This window comes from Coregonus lavaretus, assembly GCF_964263955.1.
Source record: "Coregonus lavaretus genome assembly, chromosome: 24".
Taxonomy (NCBI): domain Eukaryota; kingdom Metazoa; phylum Chordata; class Actinopteri; order Salmoniformes; family Salmonidae; genus Coregonus; species Coregonus lavaretus.
Window position 1 is genome coordinate 26,868,443 of NC_140011.1, and position 18,040 is coordinate 26,886,482.

At 44.7% G+C, this 18,040-nt stretch overlaps 1 protein-coding gene across 1 annotated transcript; it reads left to right on the forward strand.

Annotated features, from left to right (window-relative positions):
• Nucleotides 1–9,415: 9,415 nt before the first annotated feature.
• LOC311099521 (leucine zipper putative tumor suppressor 3-like) lies at nt 9,416–17,541 on the forward strand (the record flags this gene model as incomplete). The annotated part of the gene is made up of 6 exons (XM_084140223.1): nt 9,416–10,072; nt 10,699–11,304; nt 12,242–12,370; nt 15,582–15,773; nt 16,167–16,397; nt 16,666–17,541. 6 exons carry the CDS (start codon nt 9,416–9,418, stop codon nt 17,539–17,541), a joined length of 2,691 nt encoding a protein of 896 aa, XP_083996349.1.
• Between the last annotated feature and the right edge of the window lie 499 nt (nt 17,542–18,040).

Here is an 18,040-nt window from a genome sequence, read left to right on the forward strand (position 1 = left end):
GTGAACGGAAAGAAATACAGATATGGGTAGATCATGTTAATTCTCTTGTTCTCGCCCTTCGTTGTTGAGTTAGGGCTTTTTCGCTGGTATGGAGAAACGAATGATGTTTCTCCATTGCGCTCTAGCATCGCCGCGTCCGCTGACAGTCATCCTGCCTGTGCACATCTGTGCGGTGAAGGGATTGACGGAGGTTGTTTTAGCTGCTGCACAAATAATGAAGATGATTTTGAATATATTGAGAGCATAAATGGACAGACCAAGAGCAAATGGCCTACAGTAGAATTTAGACCTACCTTGGCACTTAACATGAATAGACTTGGAATAGCTTGCATATGCAATAGGCTGATTTATTAGGCCTACATCACTACCAAACAGATGTAGCAAATACTGTGTTATTGACATGTCATGAAACATATTATGAGTATATAAATGTATGAACTAAAAGTGTGGGCTAACATGTCAGTTCTAGGTATATGGACAGTAATTTGATGGTAATGGCAAGGGAGCTCTGATAAAATAGACCTATTGAATATATTCTACAGTGTAGTGTTTACCTCTGTGCCCAGTGTGACTGCTCTGGGGGTCTTCTAGACCTGGCCTGTATGAGGCCTTGAATGAAGTGAAGTGTGTGTGTGTGTGTAGTGGGATAACAGTAATCACTTTGTTTGGGGGCAGTTTGTTTGCATTTGAGGTGTATATAGGGGTCTATGTATGGACAAAGCAGTGAAAATATGGGGAGAACATGAATTGTTGTTGTGTGTATGTGCAGATCTATTAATCTATTAAATACCTCATAATGCATTTCAGCACAGGACAAGAGATTGAGAATAATCCCTTTATGAGAGACTCGAGGAGTGTAAGTGTGAATGAGGGCGCACTAGAAAGAGTGCTTGCCTGTGTGTGCATACTCTCTCTGTATGAAGCATGGAGCCGATGATGTAATGCCTAGGAGTGTGTAACTGTGGCAGTGAGGGATGTGTAGGCACGTGCCACAGCTCAGCCAACACTGGAACAGGTCCCTCTACTGGCCCTGAGGCAGTACCGCACTCTATCCCGTTTTGGACAGCACCTTATCCTAAGGATTCAGTACTCCCCCTTTCACACCCGGATCTGTTCCCATGTCCTACCTGAGATGGAATGTTAATACTTACCATATTATAGCAAAGTAACATAGTAGCATAGTAGCTTCATGTGCACAGTCTTTGATTCAGGCATGAAGAGACAATGGAGAGAGAGAATTCACACAAAGGTTTGGCTGCATCTTTGCCCAGACAGAAGTAGTAGGCTACACTTGGTACAATACACTATAAATCCAGATATTACCTTTAGGTCAATGTTCAATCAGTGATAGTTGAGTAATCAGATAGTGTTCCCTGTGGGTGTGGTTCAGGGACAAGCATATGATAATATATATTGAGAATTTGTGTTTGCAGTTGTTTGCATTTGTGTGTGTTTTATCGGTTTGCGTGTGTGTGTGTGTGTGTGTAAGACAGAAGGCAAAGGATTAACATGCAAATGTACCAGGTGTGCAAAAAAACCTGCTCTGCTAACCAATCAACAAGTAGAGTGTGAGATAGTGAGAGAAAGGGTGTGAAAGGAACAACACAAGAAGATTGTGTGAGCAGTGAGCACAGTAAGCTTTCCTTCTGTGATTGTATATTCAGGATTTGCAATTGAGGTACAATCTGTTAATGTAGAATATAGTTAATATTTTTCATGTTTTGATTGAAACATTAATAATCAAGTATTAATCGTGTATTAACTCAAATCCTATTGATCTGCACAAATCCTATTTGTTAGCCCTTTAAAGTGAAACTGACAGCATTTTAACTAATTTGCAGATATGAAACAAACAGACTCATAATATCAGTAAAAAATATCAAATTCCCAGTTGAATGCTTCAAAACCAACTTTAAAAGAGGTTTTAAAAATAGGTTTTATTTGACTCAAAATGCCATGACATACAGTAAGTCATTGTTGGCAAAATAGATGGCTACAGTTCAATGCATGATTCATATTATTCACCATTACATTTCTTGGTTAGGGTCGCAGCATATTATGCATATCTGCAAGCTTAGCAGCAAAGGCTGGACAAATATTATTTATCTCTTCTTTTTTTTTATATATGTTAAAATACTAAACTCAGCAAAAAAAGAAACGTCCTCTCACTGTCAACTGCGTTTATTTTCAGCAAACTTAACATGTAAATATTTGTATGAACATAACAAGATTCAACAACTGAGACATAAACTGAACAAGTTCCACAGACGTGACTAACAGAAATGTAATAATGTGTCCCTGAACAAAGGGGGGGTCAAAATCAAAAGTAACAGTCAGTATCTGGTGTGGCCACCAGCTGCATTAAGTACTGCAGTGCATCTCCTACTCATGGACTGCACCAGATTTGCCAGTTCTTGCTGTGAGATGTTACCACACTCTTCCACCAAGGCACCTGCAAGTTCCCGGACATTTCTGGGGGGAATGGCCCTAGCCCTCACCCTCCGATCCAACAGGTCCTAGACGTGCTCAATGAGATTGAGATCCGGGCTCTTCGCTGGCCAGAACACTGACATTCCTGTCTTGCAGGAAATCACGCACAGAACGAGTAGTATGGCTGGTGGCATTGTCATGCTGGAGGGTCATGTCAGGATGAGCCTGCAGGAAGGGTACCACATGAGAAAGGACGATGTCTTCCCTGTAACGCACAGCGTTGAGATTGCCTGCAATGACAACAAGCTCAGTCCGATGATGCTGTGACACACCGCCCCCAGACCCTGACGGACTCTCCACCGCCAAATCGATCCTGCTCCAGAGTACAGGCCTCGGTGTAACGCTCATTCCTTCGACGATAAACGCGAATCTGACCATCACCCCTGGTGAGACAAAACTGCGACTCGTCAGTGAAGAGCACTTTTTGCCAGTCCTGTCTGGTCCAGCGATGGTGGGTTTGTGCCCATAGGCGACGTTGTTGCCGATGATGTCTGGTGAGGACCTGCATTACAACAGGCCTGCAAGCCCTCAGTCCAGCCTCTCTCAGCCTATTGCGGACAGTCTGAGCACTGATGGAGGGATTGTGCGTTCCTGGTGTAACTCGGGCAGTTGTTGTTGCCATCCTGTACCTGTCCCGCAGGTGTGATGTTCGGATGTACTGATCCTGTGCAGGTGTTGTTACACGTGTTCTGCCACTGCGAGGACGATCAGCTGTCTCCCTGTAGCGCTGTCTTAGGCATCTCACAGTACAGACATTGCAACTTATTGCCCTGGCCACATCTGCAGTCCTCATGCCTCCTTGCAGCATGCCTAAGGCACGTTCACGCAGATCAGCAGGGACCCTGGGCATCTTTCTTTTGGTGTTTTTCAGAGTCAGTAGAAAGGCCTCTTTAGTGTCCTAAGTTTTCATAACTGTGACCTTAATTGCCTACCGTCTGTAAACTGTTAGTGTCTTAACGACCGTTCCACAGGTGCATGTTTGTTAATTGTTTATGGTTCATTGAACAAGCATGGGAATCAGTGTTTAAACCCTTTACAAAGAAGATCTGTGAAATTATTTGGATTTTTACGAATTATCTTTGAAAGACAGGGTCCTGAAAAAGGGACGTTTCTTTTTTTGCTGAGTTTATATTCAGCATCCTATGTACATAAGTTGACATTGTAAAGGGCCATATTTTTTCAAATAAAACAATAGCCAGTTTGAGTCGCAGTTGCACGTTTCTTTGTAAAAACAAATAGGCGATGTCTGGCCTGTGCGCTGATTGAGTTTGACACCCCTGAACTAGCGTATCTATTCATGTAGCTAGCTATTTATTTAGTAAGCTAAAAACAGAGCCTAACTCTAGCTAGCTAGCGAGCTGCTGGGAGGATGTCATGTCATTGGAGGAGTGGGTGAGTGAACAACTTTTTCCCCTCATATCATTTTTCAATGGCTACAGCTAGAGATCCAGGTGTCATTTGGTTAGCTAGAAAGAAATGTGAATCGCTTTGCTAGCTAGCTAGCTATGCTGAACTTGAACGACTGTTATCCACAGTTAGCATATCTCTTAGTTGTCAATCAAATGCATTTGGCATCGATCAAATGGGCGGGCAGGCAGGCAGGCAAGTAACCATTCAGTTGTCAAAACGTGGGTTGGGACAAGTATGCATTGGCAGGCAGAAGGACGAGCAGGCTACTATTCCGTTTCTCAGTGCAATTTTGCAGCCAACTAGCTGAACAAGTTTGAGAGGGTTTATCTAATGTTCCCTTGTTAGATTTTAGCTCATCTCGCTCTGGCTAGCATTAGTTGTTGATCTTGTTGTTGTTGATGTGCATAGGAAACTGAGGGAGAGAGCCTACCTTTTCATGGTTGTTTGATCAATTGGACTGTGAAGTTCCCAAAATGTAAGAGGGCTCCTGTGGTTTTTACATATTTACAGAAATCCATTCAGGTGTATTTTGTGGCTTTTGGTGAATGCGTTCTAATGATCTAATGTCGCGCTGTTGCTGCCGCCTGTAAACACACAGTCCAGTTCAAAGTGAATGATGGCAGGCCCATGTGGTAAATGAATTATTTGCATATAGGCCTACTGTAGCTCTGACTGGCTATGGTGCACCGGTCTGCGTAGACTCTGGTCCTGGACAAGACCGATGTTTTTATTAGGTTTTATTTACTGCAGTGTCTATTAATTGTCCAAACGCAAGGCTGCTTTCCCACTCTATATTGCTATAGAATTTTCACAAATGCCTTACTTCATTCCCAAACATTCTATGAACTTATGAAAGCGTGAAAATGACCATATCTAAGTGCTCGCTTGTCAGGAAATGTAAAAAAAGGTGTCATATTCTTCCTGGGGGTGTATATGAATAGATTTTAATAAGATTTAATGTTGCTAAAACGATGTCAGTTCCACTTTAATATCAACAGTTTTTGCAGTCATGTGAGATGTGCTTTCATTTGTATTGCATAAACAATTTTCTCAACTGAAAAAAATGCATTTGAATGTGAATTTTGATATGATTTGGAATAAGGTGCAACCGTATAAGGAATGCCTACTTAAATTGATACCGCAAATTGTCCTTTATTGTTAGCCTTTACATCTATGTAAAGATCTTCAATCATACATTCAATGTACTTCATATACATGTACAGTGCATTTGGAAAGTATTCTGACCCCTTGACTTTTTCCACACTTTGTTACAATACAAACTTATTCTAAAATGGATTCAATTGTTTTTTTTCTCATCAATCTACACACACTACCCCTTAATGACAAAGCAAAAACAGGTTTTTAGAAATATTTGCACATTTATTAAAAATAAAAAACGGAAATATCACATTTACATAAGTATTCAGACCCTTTACTTAGTACTTTGTTGAAGCACCTTTGGCAGCGATTACAGCCCCAAGTCTTCTTTGGTATGACGCTACAAGCTTGGCACAGCTGTATTTGGGGAGTTTCTCCCATTCTTCTCTGCAGATCCTCTCAAGCTCTGTCAGGTTGGATGGGGAGCGTCACTGCACAGCTATTTTTAGGTCTCTCCAGAGATGTTCAGTCGGGTTCAAGTCCAGGCTCTGGCTGGGCCACTCAAGGACATTCAGAGACATCCCGAAGCCACTCCTACGTTGTCTTGGCTGTGTGCTAGGGTCGTTGTCCTGTTAGAAGGTGAACCTTCGCCCCAGTCTGAGGTCCTGAGCGCTCTTGAGCAGGTTTTCATCAAGGATCTCTCTGTACATTGCTCCGTTCATCTTTCCCTCGATTCTAACTAGTCTCCAAGTCCCTGCCGCTGAAAAACATCCCCATAGCATGATGCTGCCATCACCATGCTTCACCGAAGGGATGGTGCCAGGTTTCCTCCAGATGTGACACTTGGAATTCAGGCCAAAGTGTTCAATCATGGTTTCATCAGACCAGAGAATCTTGTTTCTCATGGTCTGAGAGTCCTTTAGGTGCCTTTAGGCAAACTCCAAGTGGTTGTCATGTGCCTTTTACGGAGGAGTGGCTTCTGTATGGCCACTCTACCATAAAGGCCTGATTGGTGGAGTGCTGCAGAGATGGTTGTCCTTCTGGAAGGTTCTCCCATCTCCACAGAGGAACTCTGGAGCTCTGTCAGAGTGACCATCGGTTCTTGGTCAACTCCCTGACCAAGGACCTTCTCCCCCGATTGCTCAGTTTGGCCGGGCGGCCAGCTCTAGGAAGAGTCTTGGTGGTTCCAAACTTCTTCCATTTAAGAATGATGGAGGCCATTGTGTTCTTCGGGACCTTCAATGCTGCAGAAATGTTTTGGTACCCTTCCCCAGATCTGTGCAATCCTGTCTCGGAGCTCTACGGACAATTCCTTCGACCTCATGGCTTGGTTTTTGCTCTGACATGCACTGTCAACTGTGGGACCTTATATAGACAGGTGTGTTCCTTTCCAAATCAAGTCCAATCAATTTAATTTACCATAGGTGGACTCCAATCAACGTGTAGAAACATCTCAAGGATGATCAATGGAAACAGGATGCACCTGAGCTCAATTTCGAGTCTCATAGCAAAGGGTCTGAATACTTATGTAAATAAGGTATTTCTGTTTTCTATTTGTAATAAATTTGCTAACATTTCAAAAACACTTTTCACTTTGTCATTATGTGGTATTGTGTGTAGATTGATGAGGGAAAACATGTATTTAATCCATTTTAGAATAAGACTGTAATGTAACAAGATGTAGAAAAAGTCAAGGGGTCTGAATACTTTCTGAATGCACTGTAAGTATCAAAAGTAAATGTAATTGCTCAAATATACATAAGTATCAACATTAAAAGTAAAAGTATAAATAATTTCAAATTCCTAATGTTAAGCAAACCAGACGCCACCATTTCTTAGTTTTTTAAATTTATGGATAGCCAGGGGCACACTCCAACACTTAGACATAATTTACAAACGAAGCATTTTTGTTTAGTGAGTCTGCCAGATCAGAGGCAGTAAGGATGACCAGGGATGTGTGAATTGTACCATTTTCCTGTCCTGCTAAGCATTCAAAATGTAACAAATACTTTTGGGTGTCAGGGATGTATGGAGTAAAAAGTACATTATTTTCTTTACGAATGTAGTGAAGTAAAAGTAAAAGTTGTCAAAAATATCAATAGTAAAGTACAGATACCCCCAAAAAACTACTTAAGTAGTACTTTCAAGTATTTTTACTTAGGCACTTTACACCACTGATTATAGTGCAAAGATATGATTGTTGATTCATATCCTATCATATGTCTCACTATAGATCATGCGTGTATGGTCACTAAATGGATGTGTGTGTCTACTGTACAGTATGTCAACCCCTTTATTCTCTTCCTTGTGTGTAGTATATAATTAACCACTCTTTTTTTCGGTCTCAGTTTGTGGTCTCAATAGTAACCTTAGCCCAAGTTCAAACACCGCTCTATTGCTACACCGAACTAAAAAATATGTAACTTTCTCTTTGGAAGAGCGGTGATAGAGTGCCGTCTGAATCCATTAAGTGTGCCTCGTTTTTTCAAATTCTGTACACATTTATTAAAAATGAAAAGCCGAAAAGTCTTGAGTCAATAGGTATTCAACCGCTTTGTTATGGCAAGCCTAAATACATTCAGGAGTAGAAATGTGCTTAACAAGTCACATAATAAGTTGCATGGACTCATTCTTTGTGCAATAATAGTGTTTAACATGATTTTTGAATCATGACTACTGCATCTCTTTACTCCACACATACAATTATCTGTAAGGTCCCTAAGTCAAGCAGTGACTTTCAAACACAGATTCAACAATAAAGACCAGGAAGGTTTTCCCAATGCCTCGCAATAAGGGCACCTATTGGTAGATGGGTAAACATTTTAAAAAGCAGACACTAAATATCCCTTTGAGCATGGTGAAGTTATTAATTACACTTTGGATGGTGTATCAATATACCCAGTCACTACAAAGATACAGGCGTCCTTTCTAACTCAGTTGCCGGAGAGGAAGGAAACCGCTCAGGGATTTCACCATGAGGCCAATGGTGACTTTAAAACAGTTTTAGTTTAATAGCTGTGATAGGTGAAAACTCCACAATACTCATCTAATTGACAGAGTGAAAAGAAGGAACTATTCCAAAAACAGGCGTCATGTTTGTAACAAGGCACTAAAGTTATATTGCAATGTCCTGAATATAAAGTGTTATGTTTGGGGCAAATCCAATACAACACATTACTGAGTACCAATCTCCATATTTTCAAGCATAGTGGTGGCTGTATCATGTTATGGGTATGCTTGTAATCGTTAAGGACTGGGAAGTTTTTCAGGATAAAAAAAGAGACGGAATGCAGCTAAGCACAGGCACAATCCTAGAGGAAAATCTGGTTCAGTCTGCTTTCCACCAGACACTGGGAAATGTATTCACCTTTCAGCAGCACAATAACATAAAACACAAGGCCAAATATACACTGGAGTTGCTTACCAAGAAGACAATGAATGTTCCTGAGTGGCCGAGTTACAGTTTTGACTTACATCGGCTTGAAAATCTATGGCAAGACTTGAAAATGGTTGTCTAGCAATGATCAACAACCAATTTGACAGAGCTTGAAGAATTCTGAAAAGAATAATGTGCAAATATTGTACAATCCAGGTGTGCAAAGCTCTTAGAGACTTACCCAGAAACACTCACAGCTGTAATTGCTGCCAAATGTGATTCTAACATGTATTGCCTCAGGGGTGTGAATACAAATGTAAATGAGATATTTCTGTATGTCATTTTCAATAAATGTACAAAAATGTCTAAGCAAATGTTTTCACTTTGTCATTATGGGGTATGAATTGTAGATGGGTGAGAGAAAAAAAGTTAATTTAATCGATTTTGAATTCAGGCTGTAACACAACAAAATGTGGAATAAGTCAAGGAGTATGAATACTTTCTGAAGGCACTGTAGGTGCCGGTACTCATTTGGTGCCGTACTGTTTACATTTACTGTTTACATTTAGGTGCAGGAACTCCACAATACTTTTGAGCTAATATTCTATTAGAGGAACAGGAGCTCAAGCAGTAGAACATTTGAGGTGCCGGTACTCAGCTCCTGCCCAAGTCAAGCACTAATGGTCTCAGATTCGCAGTTGGAGGACTTCTTCATCCTCTTTCTTCTGTTACTTACAGTGTGTTGTGTGTGTGTGTACTTATAGTGTGTTGTGCTTGTGTGTGTGTACTTATAGTTTGTGTGTGTCTCTGTACCTTACTCTTAACGAACCCTTTCTCCCTCTCCCTCTCCTCTCCCTGTCTCTGTGTGTCCTGCAGTGTGTGTCGACTGGTGCTGCCTCCCTGCCCTCCATCATGGCACATGTGGAGCGCGGGGGGCTGATTGAGGGGGGGCGCCCCCAGGGCATGGGAATTGTGGCCAGCGGGGCATTCTCCTCGACCACCACCTCCTCTGGCCAGCAGCAATAGCAGCAGGAGATCGCCATGCGGAGCGTGGGCACCCGCACCACTCAGCAGAACAGCCTGCCTCGCGCCCCCCCACCACCCCCCTCCTCCACCTCTACCCACAGGGGCAGGGGCTTGGAAGATAGGAGTTACAGCATCGAGAGGTCCTCTCAGCAACCTCCTCCCCTGACCCATGCGAAAGGGACTACGGCGGACGAACGCAGCTTTGCCACAGTGGAGCACTCTTCTTCTTCTTCCTACTACGGCAGCGAGCGTCCTCCGCCGCTCTGTGAGGGAGCAGAGAGAGATAGGCCCCCCGCCCATAACAACGGCAACAGACAAGTCTCCAATGGCAATAGGGGCGTTTCCAATGGGAACCGAGCAGTGGCAGTGGTGGGTAACAGCGAGAGGCAGGTGTCCAATGCAATGTTTTTGAATGGAGGCGGGCGGCGTGATGGGCGGGACCAGAGGGATGGGCGTGACCAGAGGGATGGGCGTGATAGGGGGCGAGAAGTGCCGAGAGGGGCGGTGAGTTTGGACATTTGCGGGAACAACGAGGTTTCGCTGAACAATGATAGAAACAGTAGCCAACAGCTGGCTCAGTACAAGGAGGCGGGCGCCAGCGCAGCCAAGGTGGATAACTATAACAACCCCCCCAACATCCTCCCCATCTCTGGGAAGCTGGAGAAGGTTCAGGTGAGTCCCTCTCTCTGTGAGTGTGTGTCTGTGTGTGTGTGTGTGTGCATCCAAATACAGGCTGTAAGTTGAGTATGAGGGTGCATGTTGAAAGTGTGTGTTGTGCATGAGTGTTTATGTATTTGTACAGGAATGTGTATACATGAGTTAGCGTGCAGTCAATAAAAAGCTGTCATAAATTGATATACTGTACTTTGTTACCTAGCTGCTGTAAATCAGTGCTGCCCATTATGACAGGGAGATATTTACATGAAATATGATCTCCTCTCCCGTCAACTCCTCCATGCATTGTAATAGCATTAGCCTTAGCTGTTACTGTTCTTTATGTTAGATTTCTGAAAAGGTCTCTCATACTGGACATATCTTTTTTTATTGTATATCTGCATATAATTTGTGTACCGGTACATTAAAGAACTATAGTAAATGCTCTTAATCCCCCCTTGTAATCAGGTAATTTAAGATAGCTGGAAATTCACATTTAGCTTCAGTATGCTTTCTGCTGAATTAATGATACATATAGTAGCATATTCATAATCTCTGTCAACCTAATTGTCAGATAATGAATGCTGTACAATCCTCACATTATATTTCACCACCAATGCCATTTTCCTTCCTCCCCCATCCAGAGCAACGATGGATTGATCCGCCCCTCTGCCTTCAAGCCTGTAGTGCCCAAGAGCTTCCACTCCATGCAGAATCTGGTGTGCCCCCCCCAGACCGGAGGAGGGGGTCGCAGCACCGGAGGAGGGGCTGGAGGTGGTGGGGATCCCAGTGTACCAGGACCCCTCAGAGACACAGACAGCCCTGGCAGCCAGGGTGGAGGTACCAGAGGCGGGGGAGGGGGCGGCAGCAGGGGCAGAGGCCAGGGGAGCCTGTCTGACTCTGGGAGGAACTCTCTAACCAGCCTGCCCACCTATGCTGGCTCCAGCTCGGGCTACGGGCCCCCGCCTGTCCTAGGGCCCCTGAGCGCCTCCACCAGCCACATCAACCGCCTGGGGACCACGGGGGCCCTGGAGAAGTTGGACAAGCCTGGTGGTGTTGGCGGTGGTAATAGTGGATACCAGAACGGACTGAGCGCCTCGGATAGTGGTCGTTCCTCCTCTGGGAAGAGCTCCTCGTCCTATCAGAGGCTCAGCCACCTGAGTGACGCCCCCCCGCCCCTCCGCCCTTCGCCCTCCTCTGATGACGTCATCCAGGACCTGGAGGATCGGCTATGGGAGAGAGAGCAAGAGGTGAGTAGAGACAGAGGGAGAGAGAGGGAGGTGAGGAGAGGGGTAGAGTGAGAGGAAAAGGGAGAAGAAACAATGGATACTACTGGGGGGGGGGGGGGGTGCAGGAGGAGATTTAAAAGATGATATAGTAGAAGAAAGCAACAAACAAATAGTACCAAATAGTGCAAATGATCACAACTATAGGACAGTGAATGAAGTTATTTTATATAATCACAAGAAGCTGTTATTTGAAATTTTAGGAGTTTGCATGACCCATAGAGGGCAAGGGTAACTGTACTAGTGATTTTACTGTTTACCTAATACTGTCTATGGCTTAAGAATAACCCATACATAGCTTCCTGTTTTCTTCTTCTTTTCTTCTTTCTCTTGTTTTTACTATTTTGATATTGAATACTGCACTGTTGGGAAGGGCTTGAAAGTTAAGCATTTCACAGTTCTTGTGCATGTGACAAAAAAAAAGTCAAACTTGAAACTAAAACCGCTGGGAAACTGGTTGGGTGAGTTGATAAACTGGTCAGGTGGGTGTGCCTTAAACTCGCTGAGCGGACAACTGTATTCTTATTAGCTGACGGTCAAGCAGGTAAGACACATTAGGTCTTTGGTCTGAAATAGTAGTGCAAGGTATTCAAGTACTGAGGGCTTGGAGGTAGCGATATGTGATAGTGGGGTGGTACACCTTGGTGGTAGATGGTGAATGAGGTGTGTTACCCACATACAATGCAATGCAAGGAGACATAGTGGAACACCTAAAAAGCAATCAATTAATATTCAACATTCGTTGACATTGCATATGAGAAGTACAAAGAAATATGAAAGACAAGTGTGGCTGTAACCTCAATGATGGATGGTAGCCATTTTGTGAATTCCCCATCATCACCTCTTGCAGCTACATGTGAATTACACCTGAGTTACTCCCTTTCCTCCTCCCCTCTCCCAGGTGCTCCACATGCGCCGTAACCTGGACCAGAGTGAGGCGGCCATCGTACAGGTGTTTGAGGAGAAGCAGCGCGTGTGGGAGCGCCAGATGGACGAGCTGCGGCAGAACTACGCCTCACGCCTGCAGCAGGTAATAGGAAGATATTAGATATTACACACTTATAATCAGTGGTGTAAAGTACTTAAGTAAAAATACTTGAAAGTACTACTTAATTATTTATATTTTTGACTACTTTTACTTTTGCTTCACTACATTCCTAAAACAATTATGTACTTTTTACTCCATACATTTCCCTGACACCCAAAAGTACTCGTTACATTTTTTATGTTTAGCAGGACAGGAAAATTGTTTAATTCACACACTTATCAAGAGATCATCCCTGGTCATCCCTACTGCCTCTGGTCTGGCTGACTCACTAAACACATGCTTCGTTTGTAAATTATGTCTGAGTGTTGGAGCATGCCCCTGGCTATCCATAAATTAAAAACATAAGAAAATGATGCCGTCTGGTTTGCTTTATATAAGGAATTGAAAATTATTTATACTTTTACTTTTGATACTTAAGTATATTTTAGCAATTATATTTACTTTTGATACTTAAGTATATTTAAAACCAAATACTTTTAGACTTTTATCCAAGTAGTATTTTACTGGGTGACTTTCACTTTTACTTGAGTCATTTTCTATTAAGGTATCTTTGCTTTTACTCAGGTATGAAAATTGGGCACTTTTTCCACCATTGCTTATGAATCAAATCACATTTTATTTGTCACATACACGTGTTTAGCAGATGTTATTGCGGATGTAGCGATGCTTGTGCTTCTAGCTCCGACAGTGCAGTAATATCTAACAAGTAATATCTAACAATTTCACAAAATATACCCAATACACACAAATCTAAGTAAGGAATGGAATTAAGAATAGGGTAGGGTAGCCTTCCACAAGCTTCCCACAATAAGTTGGATGAATTTTGGCCCATTCCTCCTGACAGAGCTGGTGTAAGTGAGTCAGGTTTGTAGGCCTCCTTGCTCGCACACGCTTTTTCAGTTCTGCCCACAGATTTTCTATAGGATTGAGGTCAGGGCTTTGTGATGACCACTCCAATACCTTGACTTTGTTGTCCTTAAGCCATTTTGCCACAACTTTGGAAGTATGCTTGGGGTCATTGTCCATTTGGAAGATCCATTTGCGACCAAGCTTTAACTTCCTGACTGATGTCTTGATGTTTTGCTTCAATATATCCACATAATTTTCCTTCCTCATGATGCCATCTATTTTGTGAAGTGCACCAGTCCCTCCTGCAGCAAAGCATCCCCACAGCATGATGCTGCCACCCCCGTGCTTCACGGTTGGGATGGTGTTCTTCGGCTTGCAAGCGTCCCACTTTTTCCTCCAAACATAACGATGGTCATTATGGCCAAACAGTTCTATTTTTGTTTCATCAGACCAGAGGACATTTCTTCAAAAAGTAAGATCTTTGTCCCCATGTGCAGTTGCAAACCGTAGTCTGGCTTTTTTATGGCAGTTTTGCAGCAGTGGCTTCTTCCTTGCTGAGCGGCCTTTCAGGTTATGTCGATATAGGACTAGTTTTACTGTGGATATAGATACTTTTGTACCGGTTTTCTCCAGCATCTTCACAAGGTCCTTTGCTGTTGTTCTGGGATTGATTTGCACTTTTCGCACCAAAGTATGTTCATCTCTAGGAGACAGAACGCGTCTCCTTCCTGAGCGGTATTACGGCTGCGTGATCCTGTGGTGTTTATACTTGTGTACTATTGTTTGTACAGATGAACGTGGTACCTTCAGGCGTTTCGAAATTGCTCCCAAGGATGAACCAGACTTGTGGAGGTCTACAATTCTTTTTCTGAGGTCTTGGCTGATTTCTTTTGATTTTCTCATGATGTCAAGCAAAGAGGCACTGAGTTTGAAGGTAGGCCTTGAAATACATCCACAGGTACACCTCCAATTGACTCAAAGGATGTCAATTAGCCTATCAGAAGCTTCTAAAGCCATGACATCATTTTCTGGAATTCTCCAAGCTGTTTAAAGGCACAGTCAACTTAGTGTCTGTAAACTTCTAACCCACTGGAATTGTGATACAGTGAATTATAAGTGAAATAATCTGTCTGTAAACAATTGTTGGGAAAAATTACCTGTGTCATGCACAAAGTAGATGTCCTAACCGACTTGCCAAAACTATAGTTTCTTAACAAGAAATTTGTGGAGTGGTTGAAAAACTAGTTTTAATGACTCCAACCTAAGTGTATGTAAACTTCTGACTTCAACTGTCCATATGAGATGAGTAATGCAAGATATGTAAACATTATTAAAGTGGCTAGTGTTCCATTTCTTAAAGTGGCCAGTGATTTCAATATCCAGCAGCAGCCTCTAATGTGCTAGTGATGGCTATTTAACAGTCTGATGGCCTTGAGATAGAAGCTGTTTTTCATTCTCTCTGTCCCAGCTTTGATGCACCTGTACTGACCTCGCCTTCTGGATGATAGCGGGGTGAACAGGCAGTGGCTCGGGTGGTTGATGTCCTTGATGGTCTTTTTGGCCTTCCTGTGTCATCGGGTGTTGTAGGTGTCCTGGAGGGCGGGTAGTGTGCCCCCGGTAATGCGTTCGGCAGACCGCACCACCCTCTGGAGAGCCCTGCAGTTGCGGGCGGTGCAGTTGCCGTACCAGGCGGTGATACAGCCCGACAGGATGCTCTCAATTGTGCATCTGTAAAAGTTTGTGAGGGTTTTAGGTGCCAAGACAAATGTCTTCAGCCTCCTGAGGTTGAAGAGGCTCTGTTGCGCCTTCTTCACCACACTGTCTGCCTGGGTGGACCATTTCAGTTTGTCAGTGATGTGTACGCCAAGGAACTTGAAGCTTTCCACCTTCTCCACTGCGGTCCCGTCGATGTGGATAGGGGGGTGCACCCTCTGCTGTTTCCTGAAGTCCACGTTCATCTCCTTTGTTTTGTTGACGTTGAGTGAGAGGTTTTCCTGGCTCCACGCTCAAAGATAATAGATAGATATTAGAATCGCAGAATATACTGTAAATTAGAATGATAGAATGGCTCCTCAGTTCACAGATTGTTGGGTTGTAGGCTATACCCAATATCATATAGCACAATAACATTTGCCATGGCTGCATGGCAAACACGGATAAAGGCAAAGAATGAGCGTAAAGGAGTAGTTTAGAGATGCAGAGTAAAATTCTGTGCAAAGAGTTGATTTTCTCACTCTCATCTTATTTCAAATGGTACACTCAATATGGCCGCCACCAGTATGCCTACTGCCGAATGTTGATTTGAATGAGGAATGTCCATTCTACCAAATGTATTTCTACCCAGGTGACGCGTCGAGCCCAGCGCTCCCAGAGTGCCTTGCAGGCCCAGATCAGCCGTCTGTCGCAGGACAAGCGGCGTCTGCATGAAGAAATGGCTGCGCTATTGGCCCAGAGAGAGGAGCTGGAGAGGAAGTGCCTGGACTACAGGAAGGAGCAGGCTGACATCCTGCCACGCCTGGAGGAGACCAAATGGGAGGTGTGAGAGGGGACCTGGGGTTAAGAGGGTGGTGTGTGTGGCTGGGTGTGGGATACTAGGGAGATAGGTGAGGTTTAGAAGGTAACTAACTGGGAGGAAGTTTAACTTTTTAGGGGGCATGACAAGTGAGAGTGAGAATGCAAAAAGGAGTGCTGAGAATAACTACTAGATGTCCATGCTACAAAAGGGCAATACTGTCTAAACCAATGATCAGATGTGTCCTATTTGTTCTGTGCTAATGCTTTTTGATCATTAGCACAGAATGCAGCAATAGTTGTCCTATACTGTAAGTGCACATCCATTAGACAGAGACATGCCCTTTACCAGGGTGCTTGTTGATCGCTATTTCAACCATGTCCATATCTTTCATCCCCCACTCCCCCTCCCTCCCAGGTGTGTCAGAAGGCAGGGGAGATCTCCCTGCTGAAGCAGCAGCTGAGGGAGAGCCAGGCGGAGGTGACCCAGCGGGCGGGGGAGGTGGTGGCCCTGCGGGGCCAGCTGAAGGAGGCCAACGCCCAGCTGAGGGACTGGGAAGAGGCCATGTTGGGCCTCAAGGACTCCTATAGCACCAAGAGCCTGGAGCTGGAGCGCTGCGAGGGAGAGCTGCAGAAGACTCTGACCGAGGTAGGGTTGAGGTCTGGAGAGTCAGAGACGGACCTGAAACACTAACTACAATTTGAAGGGTTGTTCTGCTCTGTGCACCACACATTTTGCGCTCTTGAGTAACTCACATTCAAATACACTTTGAAAGACACAAACAATGCTCTCTCTCTCTCTCACTCACACACACACACACACGCACACACAACACACCTTAAGTGAATTAACCCCCACTTCCTCTTTCTTTAACTCCTGATTCACCCTCCAGCCTCTCTTCCCTGTGTCTCTCCAGGTCTCTCTGCTGAGGGACAAGCTGGGAATGTTTGAGGCTGAGGTGGTGGGGCTGAAGCGGGCCCTGGGTGAACTCAGTGTGAGGGATAGGGCTGTCGAGGCTAGTGGTGGAGGGAGCAGGGAAGCATCCAGGACCAGAGGGGGGCTTCCCTCCCCACACAGCCCACCTGAGGGCTCTGCCTTCTCCTACCCAGCCCTGCCTCCACCCCCCGTACCCCCCCCAGATGCCATACTGAGTTTGCAGAGCGATGAGGCTAAATTTCAGTGCCAGGAGGCCAACCAGCGCCAGGAGGCTCACGTGCATCAGGAAGCCCACCAGCGTCAGGAGGCTCACTTGCGTCAGGAAGCTCATCAGCGTCAAGAGGCTCAACTGCGCCAGGAAATCCACCAGCAGCGCCAGGAGGCCCAACAGCAGCGCCAGGAGGCCCACCAGCAGTGGGAGGAGGCAGGGGACCTGCGCCGGCAGCTGGAGCGCCTCCAAGGCGAGCTGCGTCTGGAGCGACAGCAGCGTGAGCGACAGGCACTCACCTTCAAGAAGGAGCGCCATGTGTGGATGGACGAGAAGGAGCATGTGCTCAAGTACCAGGCCCAGCTGCAGCTCAGCTACGTGGAGACCCTGCAGAAGAACCAGGCCCTGGAGCTCCGCGTGGGCCAGCTGGGCTCCAAGCTCACCTCCACCAACACCACCCCCTCGCCCACCTCGCCACCCCCACTGTCCCCCATCCCCCTGCCTGCCCCTGTCACCCCCCTACCCTCCCTCTCTCTCTCCCCACCTCCCCTTGCCGAGGACAAGAAGCTCCCCCCCGCCCTCCACCAGCTGGCCCCTCCCTGGCCGGTACCCACCCGTCTGGAGAGGATAGAATCCACAGAGATCTAGATTCTATGTGCTCTAGATCCATAGTCCTCCAGAACACTGCAGATCCGTTAAATTCAGCTTATACACACTTTTACAATAATGAAACAGTATCACATATCAATAGCATTCATTTGGTACAGTCCTAAATGGTTATACTCACTGCTACCCCGGGGCAGTCCTAGGACGCACTGCACTATGGATGGCAGAGAGAGGCATGGGGGACCATTGGGAAAGGGGGAGGAAAAGGGAGGAAAATAACAGTTTAGACTGTGGTTTTCAAAGACACTCTTCAAGCCCCCTTGTATGCAAGTTTTAGATCTATTGATCTGCTGTCCACAATATTAGGCAATCCACTGAACATTTAGGTTGGGGTGAATATTGGAGTCAAGAATTACACACTACTGGAAAAGCTATTGTTACATTGTCATTAGCATGATATGAATATATTATAAAAGGAAGATATATTATAAAATAATTATCCTCAAGGCAGCCTCTTGAAATGATTAGAAAAAAAATAGTA